A 20,416-nucleotide genomic window follows, 5' to 3' on the forward strand; every position below is an offset into this window, starting at 1 on the left:
AACAAAGCTGCTCCCCATTTCCCTCCTAATCTTTTCATTTCTTTTTTCCTACTTCCATTTCGTTTTTAGGACATAGTCTTAAATTCTTCATTCTCCTCAGTACTGAAAAGGTTAAACAACTGACATCTTTTCATCCTGTGGTTTACTAATATCCTAAAATAAATATTACAATTAACATGAATAAACATTAGCTACATGGAGGACGATTTAATTAATCTCCTAAGCTGTTATATAGGAGGCTAATCTTAAATTTTGTAGAATTTCAGATTTTCTATTTAATAATGAAGAATTTACCTATTTAATAGTACATTTATTTTTAAAAATGTTTTATTCAGTTGGAAAATAGACATATAGCAAAATGATAAAGATATCTTGTGTTTTTTGTCTAGTGTAGCATTTAATTGAATTAAATTTTAAAACTAAAATATGTAATAAAATTAAATTTAAAATGTGGAATTCATCATGTAATACTTTAGTGTCACTTAATAATTTTAATAGCCACAATGGTTTCTGAAAGAGTAAAATAAATAGTAAGGTTCTTGATTTCGAACCTAATGCCCTCCCATACTTCTTGTTTCATAATACACATGTTGCAATTCTGAGTCCATTAGTATTTACTGCTAAAGTCTGTTTTGCTTTGTTTTTTGTTTTTTTTGCTGCACTGGGTCTTTGTCGCTGCATGCGGGCTTTCTCTAGTTGCAGCAAGTGGGGGCTACTGTTTGTTGTGGTGAGTGGGCTTCTCATTGCGGTGGCTTCTCTTGTTGTGGAGCCTGGGCTCTAGGCATGTGGGCTTCAGTAGTTGCAGCACGCGGGCTCAGTAGTTGCGGCTCATGGGCTGTAGAGCGTGGGCTCGGTAGTTGTGGTGTATGGGCTTAGTTGCTCTGTGGCATGTGGGATCTTCCCAGACCAGGGCTCGAACCCATGTCCCCTGCATTGACAGGCGGATTCTTAAGCACTGGACTACCAGGGAAGTGCCTCGTTTTCTGTTTACTTTGAACTCTGGAAACAAGGGATCTTATCAGTCAAAGTGATTATAGCATTTTAAATCTTCATTTCAGGGGTATAAAGGAATTACCTGCTTCTTGGTAGATCGTGATACTGAGGGCCTTCATATAGGGAAACCAGAGAATAAAATGGGAATCAGAGCTTCTTCTACCTGCCCATTAACGTTTGAAAATGTCAAGGTGGGTATCCTAGATGTGGAATGGCTCTGCCTGGAAGTATAACTGTGCGAGAAAGGTGTCGCACTATTAGGCGTGCATAGGAGAGTACTTTGTAAAACTCTTGAACGATGATCTTAGGTTAGGTTATGACCTAAATGTACTTCCCACGAGAGTTTAGGCCAGAGGTGGAAACCTGTCTGCCCAGCAGCTGGCCTCAAGAGCCAGCCCGAGGATTAATCTCATTTATACTTCATAAACCCGGTACTTGCGCATCACACATAGCTTCCGAGGAGTGTGGTGTCGGCCCAGCAAGGCCACAAGATGGGGGTGTTGCTCAGTGAGAGTGGAAAACAGCCAGGCAGCGCCCACAGTTTAGAGTTGAGTCTTAAAAAAAACGAGGAAAAGATAACTAGAATGCTGTGCTTTAGAACTTTACATAGGTCGGACAGGATGTGACCTTTTGGCTCACTGGGGATTGTGTGTGTGTCTATGGGGTGTCCTTATGGATGGCGTGTGAGCCTCACTACTGCACCCCAACTGTCTTTCTTCTCCTAATTTCCCTTTTCTTTCTCCGTTCTGCCCACTCTCTCTCCTAACTGCCCATATTAAGAAGCTAAGTGCATTTTCTAAAATTACCTGGTCTAGATCTTTTTTCAAGTAAACGGTTGAATAGTTTTATGTATTTCTTCTCTCCTCCTTTCTGTTTGGTACACATGCCTGTGTACACACACACACACACACACACACACACACATAAGCACACGGCCCTCAGCTGATTTTGGTTGTGATAATAGTCTCAACAGAAGAAATGTTTCTACCCTTATATGTTTTCTGCTATTCCTAATATTTTACCTTACATTGTAGCATACAGATAAGAGTTCGGGGAAAATTGTTACTCATTTATGATATTGATTAATTGTATGAGATTTCATTTTTCTAGATTCACCGAACGTCTCTGCTGGGCTCTGGAGGATGCAATAGTGAACAGCACGGACTTGAGTCCTATCCTTCTGAGAGCATGTGGGAGACAGTTTAGAGGGAGACAGAGACATAGCAGATAATTTCCTTGGAGTTTAATAAGTACCATGCTAGAGAATTATCACAGAAATTGGGAGTATATGTGCATTAAAAAATATATTACCAAAATGAATTATGTTAAATTAAATTGAGAAATAACTGCACGTTTTTCTTTTCAGGTTCCAGAAGCCAATATCCTGGGACAAATTGGACATGGCTATAAGTACGCCATCGGGGGTCTTAATGAAAGTAGAATAGGAATTGCTGCACAGGTGAGTCAAATTTTAGTCCTTTAACTTGACTCTTCCACACACAGTCAAAACGTAAAAAGAAAAAATGCAGTGAAACCAATGAGTGTTTGGAAGCTTGTGAACACAAGATGGCACCCTTCCCTTCCATGAGGTAAAAGAGTAGCTTCTGTCTGTGATTTCTTTTAAGATTCCACTTTGGTCAATTATATCATGTCCTGAGAACCAAACAACGGCTTAGTGGTAACAGTTTTTCTGCTTTGAGAGCGTTAAAGTATTATCTAATACCTGGATCGATAACTTCTTAAGTACATTATAGATTAAATGTGGTATTTTTTTAAATCAACTTTTCAAAGTATGTGATTCATTCTGAAATTTTTAAAATTAAGAATAAGTAACATTCTATTGTGTAGTAAGAGTCTCTATAGATAATAAAAGATTTGTTGCTTAGTGTTTTGCATGTAAAAATCAGACAATTTTTTTGATATGGCAACAATTAAACAGTTATGTATGATGAAAACTATTCAATTTCTTACCAAATTTGCCCTTATAGCATATTAAATTTTTCTGTTAGGTAATAGCAGTTATTTCCTAGAATCACAAAATGAATAAAGTCTTTGGTTTTATTATGAATTATTTCATTTTTGTAATGTATTTATTTTTAATCAATGAGTATCCAAAATTCAAAAACTTACAGCTTTTAGATTTTGAAGATGTTGCATATATTACCTCTTTGGAGTATTTAAATTGTAATTGTACTCTAGTTTTGTTTTTGTTTTTTTTTTGCTGCTGCTGTTAATTTGCTAACAAAGTATTCTCAGATCAGAACTTAACCCATGTTTCCCACAAAACTAGATAATCTTTTTAAAGTTTTTCTGTGATTCAGCTTCATCAGATATGACATTAAAAACTACAACACTGGATTTCTTTATTCACAGACCTGTAAATAATGTAGATGTCTGGCAGTAAATGCACAGTCTGGGCTTTAGTCTAATTACTCCAAGTTATCTTATAACCTAGTTAAAAGTTAAGGTCAGAAAAAGAGAGAGAAAAAGGTGAGGTCTGGTAGTTATTATTTCTTGGTTAATACTGTGGATGCTTTTTGGAGAAAGAGGCACATGTAACAGTGAACTGGAGGCATCCAACCTCAAGACTCTGTAGTTGTAAAGAATTTAGTTTTTCAGTATTTATAGTGAAAACATTTTACACTGTTTTGGAAAAGCCTGTTTTGATTGACAACTGATAATTACGGTTTTTGTGTCGATATACCATATTGTTGGCATATTGTAAACTTTGGTTATAAGGGTTTAATGACATCATCTTCTCTCATAGCCAAAAGTGCAGTGAGTCGCTGTCTCACCTTAATTTACTTTTGGGGTTTTGTTTTGGTTTGGTTTGGATTTTGTCCTTTAATTTTTAGCGTAATATTCCATTCTCCAGAAAGTTCAAAATAAAAGGCTAAAGGAAAATTTGAATGAACACTAATGAAATATTGATAAGTTTGTGGGCATTTCCCCCAAAAGCTTTAACTATTGATTTTTCTTTTCCTTTTTCTAAAACCTACATGGTTTGGCATAATTAGATAGTGATTTTTTTTATTAGTTATCTATTTTATACATATTAGTATATACATGTCAATCCCAATCTCTCAATTCATCCCACCACCACCCTCCCCTTTCCACCCTTGTTGTCCTTACGTTTGTTCTCTACATACATCTGTGTCTCTGTTTCTGCCTTGCAAACCAGTTCATCGGTACCATTTTTCTAGATTCCACATATATGTGTTAATGTACAATATTTGTTTTTCTCTTTCTGACTTACTTCACTCTGTATGACAGTCTCTAGGTCCATCCATCTCTCTACAAATGACCCAATTTCGTTCCTTTTTATGGCTGAGTAATATTCCATTGTATATATGTACCACAACTTCTTTATCCATTCGTCTGTCGATGGGCATTTAGGTTGCTTCCATGACCTGGCTATTGTAAGTAGTGCTGCAATGAACATGGGGTGCATGTGTCTTTTTGAATTATGGTTTTCTCTGGGTATATGCCCAGGTGTGGAATTGCTGGGTCATATGGTAATTCTATTTTTAGTTTTCTAAGGAACATCCCTACTGTTCTCCATAGTGGCTGTATCAATTTACATTCCCACCAACAGTGCAAGAGGGTTCCCTTTTCTCCACACCCTCTCCAGCATTTGTTGTTTGTAGATTTTCTGATGATGCCCATTCCAACCAGTGTGAGGTGATCCCTCATTGTAGTTTTGATTTGCATTAGTGATGTTGAGCAGCTTTTCATGTGCCTCTTGGCCATCTGTAATTAGATAGTGATTTAATGTTAGAATTTAGAAACAATTTCTAAGGTTGAGTCATTCAATTGTTACGGAGGTTAGTTTGCAATGAGACAGTCCAGCTAAAACTGTCACCACATCCTGATTAGTTCTTGAAATGTATAAACTGATGTTTTTACCAGCTCCTCTGTGCAGTTATCCTCAGCTCTAGCTGTGCATTAAAACATTAAAGAGTTTTTAGAATGCTGGTGTTTAGGCCACACTCACCACCGCCACCCCCACCACCCCCATTATTGAGCTCCCCGAGATGATTCTCATGTGCTGCCAGGGTTGAGAAACACTGCTCTTTTATGTTCTGATGCCCTACCCACCAAAGCTCTTGTTAATCCTGATCATATACAAAAGAAGACCAGAAGTGACCTTGCACATTCGACTTCTAGAAGGACTAGAGGCAGCTACTCTACAGTCTTTGAGGCCAGTCTTTGAGCAAAATTTCTGAGGCTCACTTTGTGCCTGGAGACTCAAGCCTAAGGGAGAAGAATCCCAAAAAGTAACCTGGGTGCATGAGCACAGCCACACCAGGAGATTAACTCCTGGAATCAAATGTGCTCTTCTTCACAGGAAATTACTCACATTTTCTCCCAGGGCTTCCCCAGTGGCGCAGCGGTTGAGAGTCCACCTGCCGAAGCAGGGGACACGGGTTCGTGCCCCGGTCCGGGAAGATCCCACATGCCGCGGAGCGGCTGGGCCCGTGAGCCATGGCCACTGAGCCTGCGCGTCCGGAGCCTGTGCTCCGCAACGGGAGAGGCCACAACAGTGAGAGGCCCGCGTACCGCAAAAAAAAAAAAAAAAAAATTTCTCCCAATTACTAGAACTTTAGTTCTATAAATGCAATGGATGAAGGTCATTAACATTAGACCTCACCATCTCGGTATCTCTAGTCCCTTCCCTACCCCAACTTTTCAATTTGCCTGTAAAAAGCATTCATAACTTGAATAACTTCATAACTTCATAACTTGAATAATTAAGAGCATAAACTTATAAAAAATAAGAAATTCTGATTTTTTTTTTTTTAACAGATGCTGGGACTGGCTCAAGGATGTTTTGACCACACTATTCCATATATTAAAGAAAGGGAACAATTTGGCAAAAGAATATTTGATTTTCAGGTATATAATTATTACCATCTTTCTACAGTGCTGTGCTCTCCCTCTTCCCATTAATGAAGAGCTTCGTTACAAAGCTGTAAGGGAATCCCCTCGGGGATTTTAATGGGAGAGGCACAGAGAGGAAGGAATAGATCTTGGTGCATATACTTGTGCCTACCTTGACCTTCTCCAAGGGCAGAGCAGTAATCCTTGAGGCCTGGCTATGGCATGATTCAGGATACCTTGGTGAGCACTTGGGAGCTGCCTCCTTACTGCTTCAGAGTTCCAGGGCATGGGGTCTGTAGTCAGACTTCCTGGGTTCAAATCCTGGTTCTTTGTCTTACTATTACTAGCTTTAGTTACCCCACCTCTCCAAACCTCAACTGCCTCATCTGTAAAATAAAGATAACACTCTGTACCGTCTAGGGTGATTCAGAATCAGGTAAATGTTTCAAGTGTTTGACACATTATTAAAAATAAGTCAAATTTTTAAACCTAATTTTGTGATCATTTATTTTTTAAATCTTGGCAGTTAACAATTACCTGAACTTTGAAATTTTTTAAAGAAGCAATACACGTAGTGGTTTATTTTGTTATTTATTTATTTATTCATTCATTCACTCATTTATTGTGGATGCGCGGGGTCTTCGTTGCGGCGCGCCAGCTCAGAAGTTGCGGCATGTGGGATCTTAGTTCCCCGACCAGGGATCGAACCCGGGCCCCCTGTGTTGGGAGCACAGAGTCTTAACCTCTGGACCGCCAGGGAGGTCCCTGTAGTGGTTTATTTTAGATTGCAGATTTTAAACTATTCTTGCGAAATGAATGTGAATTTTTGGACGGGTATATTTTGGATCTGTCAGTGTTCCACATCCAGGCAGGACTTCGACAATGAGCTGTTTTCGGAAATCACAGTTCTCTACCTTCGGCCTGAATGTTACAGGGGCTCCAGCACCAAGTGGCTCACATGGCCACCCAGCTAGAAGCTGCAAGATTACTCACATACAACGCTGCAAGGCTTTTAGAAGCTGGAAGGCCATTCATTAAAGAATCATCTATGGCCAAGTACTATGCATCAGAGGTAAAAGAAAAAAAAGTCAGTCTTTTTATTTTTTAAAGATATTTATTTATTAACCTCTTCATTTAGAAATATTGGTTATGCATTTGTTTTTCAAGTAAAATAACATGAACTTTCTAGTTTCTACACCAGAAATGCAAAAAAGTAAAGCTGCCATAGGGAGGTGCTTTGATTCTGTGAGGTCTCCATGTTTTCATAGGCTCTTAGATGGAAACCGAGGCACCCAGTTCAGGTAGAAGGCCCACCGTAAATCCCTGGATGAGCCTCAGCTGAACGATGGTTGGGACGAAGTGAATGCCCTGGAGATAATGTGAAATAAGAATGCCCAAGAAGGGACTGTCCCTGTGTTGATGCTTCCCGCTCATGCATATGCATTCTACATGTAACACACTGGACTTTGGTGGAAACTTAGCCTCTTCACTGGGCTGCTCTCTCCCAGCTTCGGCAGTATGTCTTAGTCATTCCCTGGCTTCAAATATTTATTTAACATCTTCAGCCCCCAGATTTAATCTTCTGCCTCAGCCTCCCTTCTGAGTTCCAGACTAATAGATCCCGCTTCTGCTTTACCTACCCACCTCCCCCCAACCCCAGTCTCAAACCTGAGTCCGCTTGACACCCTCCTTTCCCTCATCCCCCAGTTGAATCCATCCTCAGTTTTGAGGATTCAACCCCCTAAATATTTCTTTTTTTTTTTTTTTTTTTTGCGGTACACGGGCCTCTCACTGTTGTGGCCTCTCCTGTTGTGGAGCCGGACGTGCAGGCTCAGCGGCATGGCTCACGGGCCCAGCCGCTCCGTGGCATGTGGGATATTCCCGGACCGGGGCACGAACCCATGTCCCCTGCATCGGCAGGCGGACTGTCAACCACTGCGCCACCAGGGAAGCCCCCTAAATATTTCTTGAATTTGTTTTTCTCTCCCTTCGTACTGCCACCTGTCTAGTCCAAGCTGTGCCGTTTCTTTATCAAACCACTGGACTCACCTTCTAGCCTCTTGTTTTCCCCTGTTGCTTTCTCCCATCCAGTGTCCCTTTTCAAGGTGTCCATGAGGCCATGCCATGCTCCAGCTTTAAACCCTTCAGTGGCTCCTCACAACAAATGGGACCTTTTTATTTGTTGCTATTGCTACTTTTAACAAATACCAAAAATGTAGTGGCCTAAGACAGTACAGTTCTGTTATGTCACAGCTCTGGAGGTGAGACGTCTGAAATGAGTCTCACTGGGATAAAATTAACGTGTCAGCAGAGCTGCATTTCTGGAGGCTCTAGGGGAGAATCCATTTTCTTTTCTTTTCCAGCTTCTAGAGCCAACTCTGTTTCTTGGACTCACAGCCCCTCCCTCCATCTTCAGAGCCAACAGCGTAGGGTGTTCAGATCTGACTGCTTTCTGTTTCCGTGGTTACATCGTCTTCTCTGCCTCCCTCTTTCCTTTATAAGGACCCTTGGGATTACATGAGACCGGCCCAGATAGTCTGGGATCATCACCCCATCTCAAGGTTCTTAACTTAATCACACCTGCAAGTCTCTATGCCATGTAGGTGATGAACATTTACACTTTCTGGGGATTCTCCTGTGGACATCTTTGGGGGCCAGTACGTTATTCAAACTGCTCACCATCGTGTGCGGCCCGCCTGCACCCCATTCCCTTTTTACAGGTCACCCCGATCCCAGCCCATTGGTCCTCAGGCCCTTGAGGCTGACAAACCCATTTTCCCCTTGGAGCCTTTCCACGTGTCATTCCTCAGCTTGAAATGTCCCCTAACTCATCCTTTAGTGCTCAGCGAGGCTGTAATTTCCTCACCTATCCTCCATCTAAGTCACGGCAGCTTCCCTAGGAGGCTCTTCTCTTGCCCCATACAGTTTTTCAGTTTCGGTGATTGCTATTCAATCTCTGTCTCTCTGAATGACCAGCAGGACCAAAAGGGCAGTGAGTGACTGGCCACCCCTCACCATTGTGGCTGGCAGAGTGGGTGACATAAGAAGGCCCTTGATTAACATTTGCTGAGTAACAAGTATGAGTCTAAACAAATACCCTAATTTTCTTAAGAAAATAAGAGTTTTGTGAACTAATAGGGTATTTTACATAAATGGTATGTATAGAGAATGGGACTAAGGAGAAATGCTAATTTATAAAATGACTTCAATCCTTCCAACTGCCAATAACAGTGAATCCACGTTACTAAGAATATTCTACAAGAGTGTTTGTAATGCATAAGTTATGTGGCTTCAACATGTGATTTGCTGCTGCTTTTTGGTAGATTGCGGGCCTAATAACTGGCAAATGTATCGACTGGATGGGAGGAGTAGGCTACACCAAAAATTACCCCATGGAAAAATACTTCCGAGATGCGAAGATTGGTAAACAGAGTTTTTACATTTATTTTGTTTTGACTCTGTAGGCTGTTGTATCTGTTTGATTTTTTTAACTACTGGTACGTAGGCAAAGGCAATTTTAATCTCTTCAGTTATTATGTTTATTGGCTCTCCTTTTCTTGTGGCTGGGTTGTTTTCCCCTACTTCTTCCTTCAAAAAAATAGATTTTTATATATATATTTTAAAACATCAAATTTCCTTTTTAAATGCCCCAAGGCCTCTGAAGGCCTTTCAGTGAAACCACAACAAAATCTACTGTCTTAATTTTTCTTTTACTAAAAATGTTAATATTTTCTATTAGTTTAATGCTGTTGCTTGAAGCTCAGTTCTAGTTTTAGACACTAAGTGCCTGCCCAAGCCTGAGCATTCCGCTGCTCCACTGCCAGGTGGGAAAATAGAAACAGCAGTTATGAAAGCTGCCTGTTCCTGAGGAACCATCCAGGCTCGTGTGTTGATAGTTTAGGAACAAAAAACTTCCAGCTGTTTAATACTGATTCTGGAAATCTGTAAACCAAATAGAAAATTGTTATCTCTTAGGCAGAATTACCTTGTCAAATAGTACCATATTCAGGGGACATTGGACAGTATTCCTGGTAAAGTTTTACAGTAAATGCAGAGGTAATGTTTGCAGAGCTGTTTCTTGTATAGACTCTTAACCACATCTCCACTCCTAATTGTTCCTTTTCTCCCCTTTGTTTAAGGTACAATATATGAAGGAACTTCAAATATGCAGCTGAACACCATTGCAAAGCGCATAGATTCAGAATACTGACAGCCACGGGAGTAGGACCCCTCCCTGGTGTCACTGGTGTAAAATTTTAAACTATTGTGCCTTGTTGGGGGCTGCATTGAATGATTTTATTTAGGCCCTTCACCTTGGATCTGGAGGTAGACCTTTCCTGTCTCCTCTTTCCAATCTGCTTAACTTAGGTGCAGAAAATCATTTTTAAATTTTGGGAAGAAATGCATCCATATTTTCTCCAAAACTGTTTTTAAAACTCTATGTGCATTATCATTTTAGCTTCAGGGTATATAGAATTTCACTGTATTGGAATTTGGAAAAATAAAGACAATATAAGTATTTCTTGCAGACATGGGTATTTTATATCCCTGTCATTGTGCATCAGTCAGAGAGACGTTTGTGATAGTTGGCAATTCTATAGAAGAAATAGATTCGATTCTAAGTTGCTAAACTAGGTAGCAACTGATAAAAATTTATTTAGAAAAATCTAAAAGTTTTAGTTCTGAATATCTGAAAATGAGTGGAAAATGGAGGGTATAACTCTGTAGTTTATATAATCAAAGAAAGCATTTCAACAAAGTAAAGCAATATAATTTGCTACTATAATTGACCAGTATGAAAGGTGCATTTCATTATGGTATGAAAGGTGCATTTCATTATGGTTTCAGTAGATCTTTTTTTTTTTTTTTTTTTTTTTTTGCGGTACGTGGGCCTCTCACTGTTGTGTGGCCTCTCCTGTTGCGGAGCACAGGCTCCAGATGCGCAGGCTCAGTGGCCATGGCTCACAGGCCCAGCCGCTCCGCGGCATGTGGGATCTTCCCGGGCCGGGGCACGAACCCGTGTCCCCTGCATCGGCAGACGGACTCTCAACCACTGCGCCACCAGGGAAGCCCCAGTAGATCATTTGAAAAACAAGTCTCTACATTAGTTTTCAAGTATGAAATTTAAATAATTTTGTTTAATAATTAGAATATACTCAATATTGTAATATCTATTTTTTTCTGTCTTTAAATTGAATACTGTTTTCTCAAACTTAGTTATTGAGCTTTATCATGAATAGTAATTCAGAAATTATATTTTGGTTCAGTGATTCTCAAGAGGAGATGTCTTGTCCCCATAAAGAAGTGTATTAAAATCTTATAAGGAATGAGGGATAGAAGGGAGCTGTGGAGTTCAAAAAGCATATTTGGTAATAGAAAAAATGACATTTCTGGGAAGGCAAAAATAAATCTGTTGTTTTACAGTCAAATTATGGAAAGGCAAAGCTCAACATAATAGACGGCTGGCAATGCCATTTCTTCAGTATCAGGGATTCTCAATCAGAGAGACCTTGTAGGGTACAGGTCCTCAGTCCCCTCAGGAGGGAGGAGGACAGTGAAAGGTGAGTGTTTTATATTTTCTGGAAGGGGGCATGGGTTAGAGGTGTTGGAAAATGTTTCAAGGCTCATACAGTTGCTTAAAGTAATCACTGCTGTCAAAAGGGAAGCACTTTAGTACTTTAATGAAAGGATAATGCTTATTAAGAAAACTTGACATTTTCAAAGTAATTTTGCTTTGCGCATTCATGTTCATTGAATTGGGTTAATTTCTATAATGGATACCATAGTAAAATATTCAGAATTGTGTAAATACGATTGAGACAGGAATTACATTAGAATATTAGGAAGAAATACAGACAAATTTAGACCTTAGGTCAAAAGAGAGAAAGTCTACTTGATTTTCAGATAGGGCTGATGGAAGCCAGTCATTCAGTGTTTTAGAACAAAAAGACAGTAATCTGATAAGGAAAGTAGGGGATGGAGGAAATGCCCTAAAGGGGGGCTTGGACATCTTTAATTTCTGTGATTATGCGAGAGAGGTGGGCTTTTCAGGTAACGGAATAGAAGCCAACGGTTAGTAAAAAGAATCCCAGCTTCCTCCTGTAGAGTTACAAACACGTGAAACTACAATAAGCCTCTTTCAGGTTAGTAGCATGAGAGAGGCTCCCATGTACATCTAGACCTTGAATTTATAGTTCATATTGATACAGTTCTAATTGTGTGTATATTTTTTGTACAGGTTCACAAATAACAGTTGAAAATTAATTATGTACTGTAATTAATATCTGTACCTGCCTTCTATTACTGAATTGTGTTATTGTACCGTTTACCAAAGAGGATGTTGTGGGTTGTCCCCATAGTTCTTCCATTATAGCTTCTCTTAATAACCATGACTTTGGGGGTCTTGAGTTTGTGTCTAGTGGAGGACGAGCTTGTTTACCTCCTGAAACCTGTCATTACTGTTCGTTAATTTGAGGATAGGGCTGTCAGGGGCTCAGAAGGAAGAGACTTGAACACAAGCAACAAGTCGTATTTGTGTGGCAGAGCTGGACTCAACCCAACTGCCAAGGTAGTATTGTTAGACGTTTCACTTTACAACACAAAAATGAATTGGTGTCAAAGATTTTAGAATTATGGAAAGCTAAATCTAGAAAGAGTTTAGAGAACCATCCAGCCAACTCTCTCATTTAAGAGTGAAGGATTCATGTAACCCAGAATACTTGCCCAAGGTCATCCATCCATCCAAGGCCAAAGATAAGACAAGGATCCAAATGTACTAGGTCCCAATTCAGTGCTCTTCCTACTGTTTACTGCTGTCTCTGTTCAACAAATTTTGGATTTCATCCTTGTTATGTTTCAATACTCTATTGATTTATTTTAGGTTTAACTGATAAAGAATTAACATTTCAGAAGTGTTAAGATTGATCAGTGTCGTTACTCACATATATCAATCACCTGCCAAACACACTGGCTCTCCTAGGATGTAGCTGGTATGTCAAATGTAAAGATTATTGTGTGTGATCACTTGGTTTTATGATTATGATGTGTTTTAGTAAATGCACTAGTTATATCCTTGCTGATGTATTTTTGCTGATCTTTCATAAAGTGAAACTTTTGTTGTAATGGTACGTATCAGACTGTAATCAGTGTTACAAAATCAGTATTCTATGGAGAATGAAAAAATAAAGCACTAACTGGAGACTTTTGCTACTCTAATAAAGCAAAATTGTTTGTTATACATACAGAAGAAGTAAGAAAATAGTGTAACCTTCCTGCAAGATAGACACAACACCTCTGTTTACCAAGCTGATAGCTTGACTCTCATGTAAACCAATTTTGTTTGTTTTCAGGGAAGAGGTCTTATACTTTAACTTTAAATTCTTGATGCTAAATAAAATTTTACCAGAGGGACTCCCTTTTTTAAAAAACAAAATAAGCAGCTCTTCGATAGAGAGGTCACCTCTTCTGAGCACCTCTTCACAGTATAGCTCTTATCTAGATGATATTTATGCCCATGTTTATAGTAGTACTTCTGGAAATTTTATATCGTTGAAACTTTTACTCAGTAATACGCTATTGTCTAACCTTATAGGAGATTTCAGCCTATCTGTTCCCCATTATTTCCTACATTATTTTAGAAATCTAGGTGTTAGTCCCTGTTTTCATTTGTCCTTCAATGACCTGTGCCGAGCAGTCATTCAATGACCTGTGCCGAGCAGTCATTCAGTGACCTGCGCCGAGCAGGGGCCCAAGGTGCCATGGGCTCCAAGCTGCCATGCAAAGATGAGTAAGACCAGATTCTTATCGAAATGTATTTATGTCAGGTGTCTTTCTTCTGTTCTCATTGTTGTATCTTCACACATAGAAAACCACCAAGGCCAACCTTATGCAAAAGTATTTCTTTAGATCTGTTAGAATGATAAAAATAGCGCTAAGCTCTCTTGAGCTCTTATCATGTGCCAGCCATTATTCTATGCTCTTGACACATAGTAACTGACAGCCCTATAGAGTAGGTGCTCTTGTTAGCCTATTGTAAAGGCAAGGAGACTGAGGCATGAAGAGGGAAATGAATTGCTTATTGATACATGACAGAAGTGATTCAAACTTGGGCAGTCTGACTGATGAAGGCCCTCCCAGATTCATTCCTTTGGGTCTTTAAGGTTTGTTAATTTTCAGGAGTCTTCTGGTAAAATGCCACTGCCAACTAGCCCTTTATTAGCTAATAATTCTTCAGGATTGTTTCAGATCTTTTCAAGCAGAGAAGCTAGCTGAGAACATGGCCTGTAAAAGAAATAAATAGATGTGGTGGGATCATCTGTGTTCTCAGAGAAAGAATGGGAGAGTAGGTGGATAGGGCAGTAGGAAGATGCAGTAGAGCAGGGGTCCCCAACCCCTGGGCCATGGACTGATACTGGTCCTTGGTCTGTTAGGAACAGGGCCGCACAGCCGGGGGGGAAAGGCAGGTGAGCGGCAGGTGAGCGAGCAAAGCTTCATCTGTATTTATAGCCACTCCCCATTGCTCGCACTACCGCCTGAGCTCCACCTCCTGTCAGTATTATGGTGAGTTGTATAATTGTTTCATTATATATTACAATGTAATAATAGAAATAAAGTGCACAGTAAATGTAATGCACTCGAATCATCCTGAAACCATGCCCCTACCCCACATCCGTGGAAAAACTGTCTTCCACGAAACCAGTCCCTGGTGGCAAAAAGGCTGGGGACCACTGCAGTAGAGGGATGAGAAAAGTACTGAAAAGGGAATTACGGAAATACCCCCCCACCAAAAAAAAATCATCTCCATCACAGCCATCAAAAAGCCACCCTGAGGTAGGAAGGAAGACAAGCAGGATGCAGAGCTGAGTGGGTGTGGCTGTAGGATGTTTGACTTGCCATCGCTTGTATGGATAGCTCACATTATACAGGGGAAAAAACCTAACTTTACAAAACTTTTTTTTTTCCAAAGAAATCATGGGAAGTGTAAAACAAAATAAGGCAGGAATATAGCCAAACATAGTAGGACTTATAGGTATAAATGGGTTAAACTCACCTGTTCGAAATAAAAGATGTCAAGATGGCACAAAAGGAAAATTTAAATCCCAGCTACATAACATTAGAAACACCTAAAAAAAGCAGCACAGGAAAGCTGAGATAAAGAGAAGGAAAAAGACCATACAAATGCTACTAAAAGGAAAGCAGGAACAGCAATCAAAACTGAATTAGGGGCTTCCCTGGTGGCGCAGTGGTTAAGAATCCGCCTGCCAATGCAGGGAACACATTGCCACGGAGCAACTAAGCCTGTGTGCTGCAACTACTGAGCCTGCACTCTAGAGCCCATGAGCCACAACTACTGAAGCCCGCGTGCCTAGAGCCCGTGCTCCGCAACAAGAGAAGCCACTGCAATGAGAAGCCCGCGCACCATAATGAAGAGTAGCCCCCGCTCGCCGCAACTAGAGAAAGCCAGGACGCAGCAATGAAGACCCAACGCAGCCAAAAATAAATAATTTATTTTTTTAAAAAAAGCTGAACTAAAGGCAAAAATAATTTTAAAGGACAAAAAAAGGATATCTCATAATAAAACAGGAAGACTTCACCAAGAAGTTCCAATAATCATGAAGTTTATGTCTCTAACAACATGGTTAGGAACTATATACAACAAAACAAAAAATAAAAATACAGTGAAAACATTGACAAAGCCATAATCACAGCCTCTGACTTAGAAATCAACAAGTCAAGTAGGAAATGGTAAGAACAGATAGAGAGGGATTGGGTAGCATAATTAACAAGTTTGATATATATATAGAGAGAGAGAGAGAGAGGAAACTTTTTCTTTTCAAATGCAAATGAATTGTCTAATCTAGAATTTTGCCACAAAGGAAACTTCTACAAACTCCAAAAAGACAGACTTACAGGCAACATTCACTGTACACAATGAGAAGTAAATAACCCAAATATAGGATGCAAAAAAACTCATCATAACTTTAAATAACCTTGGTTAATTAGAAAATAAAGATATAAATTACAAATTGTCAATAAAAGTATGGGAAACTGAGCTGTTTTAGTCAGTGCTTCTGGGAGGATGGACAAGAAGGCATGTCAGGGACCTTAAGGACAGCATAGTTTGTAGTAGTGAAAAATTAGAAATGGCTAGGTAGGAGAATATATAAATCATGGACATACACACTACGCAATCCTGTGCAGCAGTTTAAAAGAATAAGACCCATGTTCTGAGGTTAAATCATCACCAGCTTATATTGTTTAAGAAAATAACAAATCACATAAGATTTGTGGAGAACGGTACAAATCTATATATTTCTGTAAGTCCAAGCATGTATATAAATTCTTAGAATAAACTGGGAAAATACAGTCATCACACTGAGGGCTGCGCTGGGAGTGGGGGCCAAGAAGACGGCATGAGAGTCGTTGGCATCATCTAGATTGTTTGAATTTTTATAATTTTATAATATTGTGCAATTGTAATAAAGTAAATATAATCTTGCGTAATTGAAAATAAATCAAATTAAAGCTGTGTATAGGGTTATGGAAAAATTTCACTCTTGTGCATCAATTCCCCTTTAACCAACTTTTCTGCTTTTCTCAAATAGCCACAGCCACGTAGGCAGCTCCATTCGGCCACACGGGAGACAAAGACTCTGACACAGAGAGGACAGAAAAGGGGGCTGACACCTAAGCCCTTGAAGGTTTGACCTCTGTGGGTAAATAGCACTGACCACGTTGAAAGACCCTCCCACGAAAAGCAGTGTGTGTCTTGCTTTGCTGAGCGGGGACTTCCCCGGGTTGGGTTGGGTTGGGCGCATACTCGGGTATGAACTGGACCGTCCGCACTGGCCCTGGGATTAGCATCTTGTCTTTAGTTGTAATTTGATTTTATGTGATTCAATCTGAGGTATTGAAACATAATATTTTCTTGGACAAGAAAAATAAATTTCAAAACATCTCAAGTCCAAGGACCCAGGTTTAAATTGGGTGAGCAAAACTAGGGCCTATGACCTGCAAACTAGATTTTTTTTTTAACGTTTTAAATGGTATGTAAATATGTGCATAATCTCCTTAATTTTGCCTCTTGCCCACGAGGCGTAAAGAAAAGTTTGCCAGCCCATGATGAAAGTAGTGCCTCCTAAGTCTGATTTTACTCAAGTTGGTCAGTCAGGGTGTCACACCAAAAAAAAAAGAAAAGAAGACCTCCCCTAGGAACTCAGGTTATTATTATTCTCTCTGAATTTCATTTGTAACCTGTCTAGCCCGATTGGCTCCTTGCCTCAATCTACAGAAGTGCTCCGGTCTCCCCATCCTTAAAGGATAAGCTTCCGTGAGCCGCTGCTCCATTCTCCCTGCACCAACCCCTCGTACTCATCGCCTGATCCTTTAATCCCTTTTTGCTTGACGTTCACTTTTGTCAGTGAGTTTCAACCGTGTTCTCAAAGTTATCTTTTTACCCTTAATTCGTGGCTGATTATATCCATTCCGAACATAGCTTTGGATACCCCACTTCTAAGATTCTGCTTCCTTTACTTTTTGACAAAATGTCTACTTTTGGCTGACTCTTGGTTTCTTTTCCCATAAGTGGAAATTCTACCACTTATCAAGATTCCACGATTGCAGCTCTTCTATCCTCCACACTAACGTCCTCACTGTGTTTTAGAATAACTTCTAGTCTTTTTTTTTTTTTTTTTTTTTTTTGCGGTATGCGGGCCTCTCACCGTTGTGGCCTCTCCCGTTGCAGAGCACAGGCTCTGGACGCGCAGGCTCAGCGGCCATGGCTCACGGGCCCAGCCGCTCCGCGGCATGTGGGATCTTCCCGGACCGGGGCACGAACCCGTGTCCACTGCATCGGCAGGCGGACTCTCAACCACTGTGCCACCAGGGAAGCCCCCTTGCCTTATTTTGCACTCAGTCATACAACAGAAACCTATCACTGTATAATGTATGTACAGTTCCTTTGCACATTAATACTCCATCTTTTCAACCCAATTGATTTTTCCAAGTAGACAAAGGCTAAGGATACACATATTGGTTGCTGCTAAGCTCATTTTAAATGTATTTTGTAATAAAGGGCATTTTTGAGACTGAAACAACCCTGCACTTGTCCAATGGGCAAGAAGTCTTGGGAATTACTCAGATTGAAACATACCAACATTAAATTTATTTTTTAAATTTTATTTATTTATTTATTTATTGGCTGTGTTGGGTCTTCATTTCTGTGCGAGGGCTTTCTCTAGTTGCGGCGAGCAGGGGCCACTCTTCATCGCGGTGCGTGGGCCTCTCACTGTCGCGGCCTCTCTTGTTGCGGAGCACAAGCTCCAGACGTGCAGGCTCAGTAGTTGTGGCTCACGGGCCTAGTTGCTCCGTGGCATGTGGGATCTTCCCAGACCAGGGCTCGAACCCGTGTCCGCTGCACTGGCAGGCAGATTCTCAAACACTGCGCCACCAGGGAAGCCCAGAAATGTACCAACATTAAAAGCTGGCTAGATTCATCTGTACCATTTTTCTAGGTTCCACATATATGTGCTAATATATGGTATTTGTTTTTCTCTTTCTGACTTATTTGTAGCGCAGGAATAGAGATGCAGACGTAGAGAACGGACATGTGGACATGGGAGGGGGAGGTGGAGGGGGATGAATTGGGAGATTGGGATTGACATATATACACTACCATGTGTAAAACAGATAGCTAGTGGGAAACTGTATAGCGCAGGGAGCTCAGCTCAGTGCCCTGTGATGACCTAGGTGGGTGGGATTGGGGGGTGGTAGTGGGAGGGAGGTCCAAGAGGGAGGGGATATATGTATACATATAGCTGATTGACTTTGTTGTAAAGCAGAAACTAACACAACGTTGTAAAGCAACTATACTCCAATTAAAAAAAAGTTATACAAAAAAAAACTGGCTAGATATAGAAAGGCATGGATATTGTTTTTTCAGCATTAAAAAATGTAGGCTCCGTTCATCTACTGTCGTGTTCTAAGAAGGCATCATTTGGTGGACATTCATGCTGTCTTGGGGTTAACACACTTCTCACCTCAGTTGACCCTAAGTTTATACAAATGCTTGCCTCATTCCAGCAGATGTTTTGGTCTGAAATTTCCACTGGGCTTCAGCAATCCAGGGCAATCTCTGGAAGAGTAAAAATTTCAAAACAAGTTTATTTCTTCATCTCTGACTAATAATGTAGATGAAGAAGAAGCTGAATCCAAATCCAATACTGTAGTGTTCACCACTGGCCCCTTAGAGGAGGGAGCTTCATGTGTTTATGCAAAAGTCAGAAGAGTCCACAGGCATCTGAAGGGAATATCTCTTGAAAGAAATCCTCATGCTTCCTTGGTACCATCCGGAAGAGAGTGCTCTCAGATAGGTGGGTTGGTTTTAAGGCTTTTCTGTAATTTCTCTCAAGACTCATTTTTCTCTTATGTTCTTCTGAAATTGTCCTATGCCCTTAACTTCTAACATTTTTCTGGCCCCTATTTCCTCTTGCATTTTTACTACCTCACTTTATGGGTTTCCCACAGTAATTTCAGCATGCCCTGTGTAAGAGAGAACATCTCCCCCGCCAGCATTTCTGCACGTGTTCTCTGAAGGTGAGGAGGCCAGGCCCTGATGTCCCTGGGCCTGGGGCTAGCCTACCACCAGAGGCCCAGCTATGGTCTCGTTGGGTTTTTTTAAATTAATTAATTAATTAAGTTTTGGCTGAACCACATGGCTTGCAGGATCTCAGTTCCCTGACCAGGGATTGAACCCTGGGCCACAGCAGTGAAAGTCCAGAATCCTAACCACTAGGCCACCAGGGAACTCCCCTAGTCTTATTGTTTTAATCAGTAATTACTTTTTTAATTAATAAAGAGGGTGAAATTAATTAATTAAAGAATGTACCTTCATAAAAAATGTAAATTGAAGTTAAGGCAAAGTTTAAAATTTAAATTCTTCTTCATCTGTTTCCAAAAGTTATTTTTCTTTTAAAGTACTCAAAATTATTAATATTAAAAGGCCAGGGACTTCCCTGGTGGTGCAGTGGTTGGGAATCTGCCTGCCAATGCAGGGGACTCGGGTTCAATCCCAGGTCTGGGAAGATCCCACATGCTGTGGAGCAACTCAGCCTGTGTGCTGCAACTACTAAGCCCTCGCACCACAACTACTGAGCCCACACGCCTAGAGCCCGTGCTCCGCAACAAGAGAAGCCACAGCAATGAGAAGCCCGTGCACCACAACGAAGAGTAGCCCCCGCTCACCGCAACTAGAGAAAGCCCATGCGCAGCAACGAAGAGCCAACACAGACAAAAATAAAAAACAAATAAATAAATTTTACAGGCCAAATAAAATTCCAAGTTATATAAATTTTTGTTATTTAAATAAAACTTAATTTTGATTTTTGACATTTCAATTAGTTATTAAATACTTTTTATAAAAAAGACCATTCCCAATTCTAGTATTCAGTGTCCATCAGTTAATGTAATGAATTGGTGTCACATGCCATGCATGTTACATGTAGACATACGTACATAAAGTTAAAAGTCATGTGAATTATTAGTA

The 20,416-nt window shown here is 40.3% G+C and overlaps 1 protein-coding gene across 6 annotated transcripts in view; it reads left to right on the top strand.

Annotated features, from left to right (window-relative positions):
* The window catches only part of ACADSB (acyl-CoA dehydrogenase short/branched chain), a 46,603-nt gene extending 29,764 nt beyond the window's left edge, over window positions 1-16,839 (top strand). For 2 of the 6 annotated variants that reach the window (XM_060127030.1, XM_060127034.1), the window contains 6 exons: window positions 1,059-1,184; window positions 2,360-2,452; window positions 5,800-5,889; window positions 6,809-6,946; window positions 9,198-9,297; window positions 10,014-10,687. In XM_060127030.1, the coding sequence (XP_059983013.1) occupies window positions 1,059-1,184; window positions 2,360-2,452; window positions 5,800-5,889; window positions 6,809-6,946; window positions 9,198-9,297; window positions 10,014-10,084 (618 nt within the window). In that variant the 3' untranslated portion in view covers window positions 10,085-10,687. Of the gene's footprint in view, window positions 1-1,058; window positions 1,185-2,359; window positions 2,453-5,799; window positions 5,890-6,808; window positions 6,947-9,197; window positions 9,298-10,013; window positions 10,688-11,298; window positions 11,695-16,478 lie in introns of those variants that run through there. The other 4 variants (XR_009536212.1, XM_060127031.1, XM_060127032.1 and 1 more) reach the window with 4 other exon arrangements.
* The last annotated feature ends 3,577 nt before the right edge of the window (window positions 16,840-20,416 follow it).

This window comes from Lagenorhynchus albirostris, chromosome 16 (genome assembly GCF_949774975.1).
Source record: "Lagenorhynchus albirostris chromosome 16, mLagAlb1.1, whole genome shotgun sequence".
Taxonomy (NCBI): Eukaryota; Metazoa; Chordata; class Mammalia; order Artiodactyla; family Delphinidae; genus Lagenorhynchus; species Lagenorhynchus albirostris.